This window comes from Onthophagus taurus, chromosome 5 (genome assembly GCF_036711975.1).
Source record: "Onthophagus taurus isolate NC chromosome 5, IU_Otau_3.0, whole genome shotgun sequence".
NCBI classification, from domain to species: Eukaryota; Metazoa; Arthropoda; class Insecta; order Coleoptera; family Scarabaeidae; genus Onthophagus; species Onthophagus taurus.
Genome location: NC_091970.1, coordinates 1,872,932 through 1,882,667, shown reverse-complemented (window position 1 = coordinate 1,882,667; position 9,736 = coordinate 1,872,932). Strand labels below are relative to the sequence as shown.

The following is a 9,736-nucleotide window of genomic DNA, read 5'->3' as shown; positions in this document are numbered from 1 at the left end:
TTAGAAAAATGTGTTAAAATTTCTGAACTTTGATGGCCCATATCTTGGCCATTTGAAGACTTTTATAATAATTTTTTTTCACGAATCGTCATCACTTTTGCTCTAGTATATGAGGTTAATTTTATGCCCCGAGTCACCGGAACACCCTGTATACACTTGACACAAGTTCAAGCCAACTCCAAATCAACATAACATAAGGCACTTACAGATAGTTTCTGCTCTTCTGGAAGATTCGACAGATTCCAAAGTATACAAAATTCCAAAGAATCAAAAAAGATTAAACTAAATTTTATTTATAATAATTTTTATTATTATTTTTTTACAAAAAATAATTACTACATTTACAAATAATCTCATCATATTTTTAATAAACTTCCGTCATACGTATATCCTTTTCTTTAATACATTTATCATTATTTTCATTTGGTGGTTGATCCCACCATTGAGTTTTTGCAGTTCCAAAATACAAATATTGAAGATTTGTTGCAGCTAAAACTCCCAAAGTTATCCAAAACACCAATCTCCATTGGCTTAGAGTATGCTTTAAAAAAACTTGATTGATTTCAAAATATTTTGAAAATTATTCAAAATCTTACATCTTCAGTTAACGCCCCTATCAAATAAGGTGTTATAATTCCAGAAACCGCCCCTAAGCCATTAACAATAGCCATCGTAATCCCTGCGTAATTCGGGGATAAATCTAAAGCGTTTACTTTCGTGCTGCAAAAATATGGTCCCATAAAACCCATCGATATTGTAAACAAACTAACTGCTAAAGCTCGATTACATTCAGCGTAAGATGCAGCTACTATAAAAATTCCAGGACCGATAGAAGCTAGAAGAAAAAAATAATAATTACAAGTTCTTTCTGATAAAAAAATAACTTTTACCAATGGTTGTAAAAAATTTTCTTGCAAAACTAATCGAAAACCAATTCTTTTTTAGACAATAATCTGAAAAATAACCCATTCCAACTGCAACGATCCACATTACAATATATGGAAGTGACGACCACAACCCATTTTCACCAACATTAAATTTCATAACATCAGACATATACTTAGGAAGATCAGTTACCATTGAAAAAAAACCCCAATCGTGTCCAATCTGAACAATAACCAACGACCAAAGTGGAATCGACGTTAAAATACTCCTCCAAGGAACGATTTTTCGCTCATTTTCTTGATGCAAATGACTCAATTCATCCTTTAAAAACAAGCGTTCCCGGTCGCTTATAAAAGGATGATTTTCCGGGTCAGAAAATGTTAAAACCAACGACAACAAAAACCATATTATTCCAATTACACCAAAAACGTAAAAAACCGAAGACCAAGTTCCGGTTATTTCAATTAAATAACCACTTAAAACATTTCCAATTACAGTACCTTAAAAAAATTTGTTAAAAATTGTTATTTCAAATTTTCTTTATTTCAACCTAAATGTGAACCGGAAAATACGATTCCACTCATTCTTGCTCGTTCACCTAACGGCACCCAACGTGCTAAAAGAGCGGTTACAGCAGGATATGTTGTACCCTTACAACAATTATAAATTAATAATAATTATGAATGATAACGATTTAATTTGTGTTGACTAATCATAGGATAAAATTTAATTAATTAGCAATTTCTAACGGAGATATCAACGTTCTTATCGATTCCTCTTGAGATTATTCTTTTATTGGGTTTTGTGGAAAAATCGGATCATAAAAACATTCATAAAGTTATAAAAAATGATCAGGCTACTGAGTAATGCCGAGATTAAAATTTTTTAAACTTGAGTTTCGTATTCCAATATTTTATCTATCAATATTGACATTGATGTGTTTTTTGATGGTTTAAATTTATTGCAAAATTGTACCAATATGTTTCTTATTTCAATCATTTTGTTCAAATTATCACGTTTTTAGTTAACTATTATTAATGATAACACAATGTGTGATTTTGTAAGAGAACGCGCGTGGTGATGTTTATGCTTAGATACAATTCAAAGGAAATAAATTAAAGGTATCTTGACTAGATTATAGAAAACCTTGATCTCCAGGTGAAGGATACACACCACGATATCATGTCAGAATCAAAATCAAAATGGTCAGTATTGGGCAAAAGGAAATCCCAGATGGATGAGAAAACAATACACCCAGTATCCTGAAAAAAATAATGTTTGGGGAGGAATTATCAACAATCAAATTATTGGACCTTACTTTTTTGAAGAAACATGAACGGTCCATGATATCTTGATTTTTAGGCGTCTGATGGATGAATTGAGAAATCAAGCAAATAAGGCAGTGAGAATATAAAGCTATCTAGTTGTAAGAGATATAATATGGCACAATACATACATGGGTGTAGAAACCAAAGTCCGAATATACAAGACGTTTCATACTAAAGTCATAATGAGGACTACAGAAATGAGGAAAACTTGGTAACTTTGATACCAAACGCAGCCTCCTCAACCTCAATCCTACCCAACTACATTTTACACGTATTCATTTACATTATTGGATTACCCAATTAATAATATTAGTATTTATTTAATTCAGAAAAGTGGGTCATTTTTAAAAGAAGCATCATTATAACTTGTAGGCAAATTACTATGAGAAAAAATGGAGAAGGGAAATCCAGGAGTAGTGAGGGATTAATGGATCCCCACAAAGAGTGATTTGAAAAACTTTAGTCAAATTCGAAGGCGATGACAAACCTAAAATCATGGTCAAGAAACCAGTTCAATTTAGGTACTAAGTTTTTTTTATTGCGATTTAATAATTAATAAAATTTGACCTAAAAAATTATTAGTGGGTGGATTGAGTAGCTCATTGGGTATAACTGCCTGTCCCCCCAAGTCATGATAAAGGAGGAGGATCTATAGTCTATAGGTTAGGTTCACTAAGCTCACAGAACTACTGGTAAAGCATCGAGAAATGAACGATTGACATGATGGACAAATGCATCACAAGAATAGCTTGTTGGAATATAACTTCATGGAATGGAAGGGACTAGGAGATCGTGGCTGATATACCACCAAGAAGAGTCAGGCAAGGTGACAGTCTCAGTCCATTCTTATTTAATCTGCTAATGGACAATGTTATAGAAACTATGCACCTTGGTTACACAATAGGACAAAAACAACTTTACAAGATCTACCAAATGAACAAAGAACTGAACATGCTGGTCTCTACTGATTAAACCAAATGCATGGTGATAGCAAAGGGAGCCAATAAGATGTAAATTGGTCGTTGGAAACACTCTAATCGAGTAGGTCATAAAGTTTGTCTACCTGGGCGTACAAACTTCCAGCTACAATGATGCTGTTAAAGACCTAAGACCACAAACTAATAAGACAGCAGTAAAATCATTCGCCTTAGAGACCTTTGGTATAATAAATACATAAGAACTGACAGCAAAGTTAGAATATATAAGACGTGCATAATGTCCAACAATAATAACAAAAAGAAGAATGTCACGAGGGAGAATGAAAAAAATAGAAAGAAGCGAAAACGCTTATAATACGATGGTTATGGCTTATGATTTTTACTACACATTCAAATTTTTAATGCAAAAATAGTGCTTTTTGTTTTTCATTTACATTCAGCAGTTATCAATATGTTTCTTTGAAACAGATTTTTCAGTCACTAAGTTGAAGATTTGTATAATTACACTTCAAATGTTCGCTAGTGAAATAAATACAACTAATTACAGTTGTATTGATCTACAGGATGGCCAAAAACTGAAGTAGATGTGATATTAATCACTGGTCTACAATTTCATGTGATAAAGCCGAGGCGCAGTAATATGATCACCAGTTTCAGCTTGTTAAAATATTAATCGCAGAGCCTCGGTCGCAAGCAACCTCAGTTTAATGAGATAACATACAGTTCCCATTTTAATTACAGCCGAGGCCGCTTTTACGATTTCACGTCATGAAAAGCTGAGTCTGTTTGCGACTGAGGCATAGTAATATGAAAACCAGATTCATTTTCATATAATATTAATTACTGAGCCTCGGCCGCAAGCGACCTCGGCTTTAATTATAGCTGAGGTTGTTTGCGGCCGAGGCACAGCGATATAACCAGTTTTGTTAATTTCTTGACCAGTTGATTAGATCGGCTAAATTAGACCGGAAGCGGCGAACATATTGTAACTATTTTAGATCGAAAGATAGGGATGAACACTTCATATACAGGGTGTGCCAAATGTCTGGAATATAATCAATAATTTCGCCATTTGTGATTTCTAAGGAAAATGTTTCAAATATTAGTTTCTTAAGCCGCAACCTCGGCTTAATTAGATAAAATCATACACTTCCCACTTTAATTAAAACTGGGACCGCTTACGACGACGTTAATCATAATTACAGCCGAGGCACAGCAATGTTACAACCTTTTTCAGGTTGATATGACATTAATCAATGAGCCTCGGCCGCAAGCGACCTCAGTTTAATGAGATAACATACAGTTAACATTTTAATTACAGCCGAGGCCGGTTTTTCGATTTCACGTTATGAAAAGCTTGCGACGAAACCAGATTCATTTTCATATAATATTAATCACCGAGCCTCGGCCGCAAGCGACCTCGGCTTTAATTATAGCTGAGGTCGTTTGCGGCCGAGGCACAGCGATATAATGACCAGTTTTGTTAATTTCTTGACCAGTTGATTAGATCGGTTAAATTAGACCGGAAGCGGCGAACATGTTGTAACTATTTTAGATCGAAAGATAGGGATGAACACTTCATATACAGGGTGTGCCAAATGTCTGGAATATAATCAATAATTTCGCCATTTGTGATTTCAAAGAAAAATGTTTCAAATATTAGTTTCTTAAGCCGCAACCTCGGCTTAATTAGATAAAATCATACACTTCTCACTTTAATTAAAACCGGGACCGCTTACGACGACGTTAATCATAATTACAGCCGAGGCACAGCAATGTTACGACCTTTTTCAGGTTGATATGACATTACTCAATGAGCCTCGGCCTCAAGCGACCTCGTCTTAATTAATCAAAAGATTTACAATGTCACGTGATAAAACCGAGGCGCGGTAATATGATCACCAGTTTCAACTTGTTATAATATTAATCGCAGAGCCTCGGTCGCAAGCAACCTCAGTTTAATGAGATAACATACAGTTAACATTTTAATTACAGCCGAGGCCGATTTTTCAATTTCACGTTATGAAAAGCTTGCGACGAAATCAGATTCATCTTCATATAATATTAATCACTGAGCCTCGGCAGCAAACGACCTCAGCTATAATTAATGCCGAGGCAATATAATTAATTTGCGGCCGAGGCACAGCGATATAATGACCAGTTGATTAGATCGGCTAAATTAGACCGGAAGCGGCGAACATGTTGTAACTATTTTAGATCGAAAGATAGGGATGAACACTTCATATACAGGTGTGCCAAATGTCTGGAATATAATTTTACCATTTGTGATTTCAAAGAAAAATGTTTCACATACTTGTTTCTTTATTAATCGAGGCGCATTTTTTGGCAATATTTGTTTGTATTGTTTTTTGTTTCGTTGTTATGGCAACTAACATTATTATTTTAAGTGAGATGCATATATTTTTTTGCATACTTTGATAGAGGATAAATCCTTCTATGCAATGAACATATCAAATCATATGGTTGTGTAGGAATAAAATCGAGAAAAAATGCGTTTTCTAAAATTTTAAATAAAATAAGGCCCTTGACAGCTTTAAATGTCAAAAAAATGACAGTTTAAACAAATATGGCGCAATTAAGCGAACGCAAGGAATCCAAATGTTAATAATGTATGGGTACGGTGCAGGTTATAGATTTGATTTGATCCTTTATCAAAAAATGCAAAAAAACATATGAATCCCGTTTAAAATAACAATGTTGGTTGCCATAGCAACGAAACAAAAACAATACAAACAAGAGGATATCGCCAAAAAATGCGCAGCGATTAATAAAGAAACTTATATTTGAAACATTTTTCTTTGTTGGCGAAGTTATTGACTATATTCCAGACATTTGACACACCCTGTATACAGGGTGTTTCGGTGACTCGGGGAACAAATTTAATCACATATACTAGAGTGAAAATGATAACGATTCATGTAAAAACAATAGTATCTAACTTCGCGGGAACAATACTATACAGGCTGTTCCTAAAGTTTGTTTGCTCAGAACTTTTTTATTCCATCATAACCCTACATTTATTTTTACAGTTTCTAATAGTAAATTTAGTTTAGAAACTTTTATTACTCTTAGATAATATTGATAAAAATCGCCGGTTTTGTGTTAAGTGTAAAAATGTTCCGATTTCAATAATAGCATTAAAAAAAAAAAGAAATCTAAGTTATCACATTAGTTATGACAGCTCAGTTCGATTTTCACTTGTCATTGCCAATTCAGATTATTTATTTATTTTTTTTTAGTGTTATTGAATTCGGAACCTAACATTTTTGCATTTAATACGAAAAGGGTGGTTTTTATCAATGTTCTCTAAGAGTGATAAAAGTTTTTAAACTAAATTTACTATTAGAAACTGCAAAAATAAATGTAGGGTTTTGATAGAATAAAAAAGTTCTGATCAAACAAACTTTAGGAACACCCTGTATAGCATTGTTCCCGCGTACCGATCCAACTCAAAAATTGCCTAGTGATTTTTGGTGATATTAGTTTACACTATACCAAATTTCAACGCTTTACCATAAATAGTTATTTTAGGAATATAGGTGTAATGGAACCAAAATAAACAGGGTGTCCCTAAACTTTTGGCGGACACTATATGTTGTGTTCATACTACACTGACAGTGTTAAAGTGTTGTTTTTGTGACAAATATTAAGACATTTTATAAAAATTATGAATATGTCAAAATTGACGTTGACATTCTTAACCGGAAGTTGAGCATAACTTCATTAATATTGAAGATAAATATGTCGTGTTTGTACTCATTTTAAAGGATTTTTAATGAAGATTATAAATATGTCAAAATTGAGGTTGACATTTTAAACCTGAAGTTAGTTATCATATAATAGACAAATGGACAACTTCATGGTGTACTTTCATGATGTATTCTTTATTAAAAAAAACCTTTAAAATTTGTCAAAACACGACGCATTTATCTTAAAAAACAAAAAAGTTAAAATAAAAAACATTAAACCCGAAGTTAGCAACAATGAAGATGGTAATTTAATTTTTAAATGTTAATACCAACCTCAATTTTTTATTTTTTTTTATTATATTTTTGTTTTTGTGCCAAAATTTAACACGTTTTTTAAAAATTATGAATATGTCAAAATGACATTGACATTTCAAACCGGAAGTTGTTTATATCTCGAGCAATATTGGAATTAAACCTATTGTGTTTGGACTCATTTTAAAGGATTTTTCACGACGATTACAAATATGTCAAAATTGACGTTGACATTCTTAACCGGAAGTTGACCATAACTTCATTAATATTGAAGATAAATATGTCGTGTTTGTACTCATTTAACAGGATTTTTAATGAAGATTACAAATATGTCAAAATTGAGGTTGACATTTTAAACCTGAACCTTGTCATTGCCAATTCAGATTATTTATTTATTTTTTTTTAGTGTTATGGAATTCGGAACCTAACATTTTTGCATTTAATACGAAAAGGGTGGTTTTTATCAATGTTCTCTAAGAGTGATAAAAGTTTTTAAACTAAATTTAATATTAGAAACTGCAAAAATAAATGTAGGGTTTTGATAGAATAAAAAAGTTCTGATCAAACAAACTTTAGGAACACCCTGTATAGCATTGTTCCCGCGTACCGATCCAACTCAAAAATTGCCTAGTGATTTTACGTGATATTAGTTTACACTATACCAAATTTCAACGCTTTACCATAAATAGTTATTTTAGGAATATAGGTGTAATGGAACCAAAATAAACAGGGTGTCCCTAACCTTTTGGCGGACACTGTATGTTGTGTTCATACTCCTAACAGTATTAAAGTGTTGTTAAGCAACATCTTTCCTTTAATTTATGAAATTATTATTTTGTTATAATTGATTTCTCCTTTATATTGTCCAAAAAAGTGCTAAAGTGATTTTTGGCACAAAAAGTGAATTGCCAAATTTTCCTCACAAAATTAATACTTAAATTATGAAAACTTTTTATATATCTTACTTCTCCAAGTCCTTCCAACGCTCTTAAAGTAATCAATCCTTGCCATTCAAATTTTTCGACGACAATCGGAGTTAATAGCGTAAAAATAGCGGTCGATAAAATACCTAAATTTAACAGATATTTTCCTCCATATCTTCCAGCTAAGATTCCACCTGGAAGATGGGTAATTACATAGCCCCAATAAAACGATGAAAGTATTAATCCTTGCCTGGTCTCGCTCCAATCATACAAATTATCAGTATCCTTAAATATACCAACTTATTAAAACAAAAATAAATAAAAAGGAAATGCGATTTAAAATATAAAAAGGAAATCATTGATCAAACAAATCTAATAATCTTTAAGGATTAACAAAATTCCAAACGCTTATTTTTACTTAAATTATTTTGATCGATGCAATTCGTTTTTTATCTAAATTATAGATTGACATCGTAATCTATAATTCTTATCAAAATTGAGTTTTATTTTTATTAAAAATCATTGTTCGTCATTTTTCTTACCATAATCGTTTTATTTCCCGAATTCGGATTTGGGCACGTATCATCGTGGTTGATGGAACTTGAATTTTTTGGCAGAACCATTTCTGTTATTGCCACCGATAAACAAATTCTCATCGTGTAAGCGTTAAAAATCGCGAAAAACCCCATTATTGCAATAACATATCTTTGTGGGATTAAAAATGCTAAAATATGAATTAAATTTTTGTTAATTTTTATTATTTTTTTTTTACTTACTTTTTGATACAGATTTTTTCCAACCCAACAACATTATTGATTTGATCTTTTTGTTAGCTTTTGTGATTTGCTTTCACAACAAATTTTCATTTAGTAGTGTTCAATGCAATAGTGATGTTAATATTAACATTTTATCTTATATTTTATCTTTATGGTTTGCATAAAAATGGTTTGGATTTAATGTTCCTCAGTTTCATTTCGTTTGATAGAGGTATTGTGATGAATGCAAATAATAGATAAGAATTTTTTGTAATAAACTTGATTTATATGTTTTATTGTTGGGATTTTATTTTGATGGAAATATTGCATAAAGTATAAGAAATTCCAACGTTTAAAAAAATATTTTTTGTTTGGTAGACCACTAATCATAATACAATTGACCGTTAAACCGTTTTAAGTGTGTAATTGTGTCCTGCACATTCATTGTTTCATTATTAACAAACATAGGCCCATTTTATTATTATTACTATTCATTACTTTTATTTTCAAATTACATCATCATGCCTAATTATATTAATTTAAATAGGTAGTGTATGGAAAAATATTCGACACATATATTGTTATTTCTGCCCGATCGCCGATTAATAATAATTTAGTAATAATTAGTAATAATTCAAAATCTAGAACAATCTAGAACTATACTCTGTTTTTAAACCAGGAGGAGTAATCTGACTTTCGCGCTTACTCCTCCTGGTTTAAAAACAGAGTATAGTTCTAGTGCAAGTGTTAGTTCTAGTTTTAATTGTTATTCAGCGCTAAGTTGTATATTTTTAAGTTTCGGCTTTAGCCCTGTGTCTTCAGACGCTGAATGTTAGGTAAGGTTAGTTTTGTTTACAAACATTAATTATACCATGAAGTATTCTT

At 31.8% G+C, this 9,736-nt stretch overlaps 1 protein-coding gene across 2 annotated transcripts; it reads right to left on the bottom strand.

Moving 5' to 3' along the window:
* Window positions 1-312: 312 nt before the first annotated feature.
* LOC111422292 (putative inorganic phosphate cotransporter) lies at window positions 313-9,060 on the bottom strand. 2 transcript variants are annotated; one of them, XM_023055499.2, is made up of 7 exons: window positions 8,873-9,060; window positions 8,639-8,820; window positions 8,139-8,381; window positions 1,436-1,535; window positions 891-1,385; window positions 597-835; window positions 313-541 (listed from the first exon to the last, which is right to left on the bottom strand). In XM_023055499.2, the coding sequence occupies exons 1-7, from the start codon at window positions 8,904-8,906 to the stop codon at window positions 365-367; spliced, it is 1,470 nt and encodes a 489-aa protein (XP_022911267.2). In that variant the 5' UTR covers window positions 8,907-9,060; the 3' UTR covers window positions 313-364. The 2 variants fall into 2 exon arrangements, with proteins under 2 accessions (XP_022911267.2, XP_071052200.1); XM_071196099.1 differs by having other exon boundaries at window positions 8,883-9,060.
* Between the last annotated feature and the right edge of the window lie 676 nt (window positions 9,061-9,736).

Excerpts from the sequence above, each read along its gene's own strand:
- LOC111422292 (XM_023055499.2), bottom strand. The coding sequence starts at position 8,906 with ATGTTGTTGGGTTGGAAAAAATCTGTATCAAAAA. Across the intron at positions 8,382-8,638 it reads CGGGAAATAAAACGATTATG|GATACTGATAATTTGTATGA; the intron begins GTAAGAAAAATG and ends GGTATATTTAAG. Across the intron at positions 542-596 it reads TAGGGGCGTTAACTGAAGAT|CATACTCTAAGCCAATGGAG; the intron begins GTAAGATTTTGA and ends GTTTTTTTAAAG.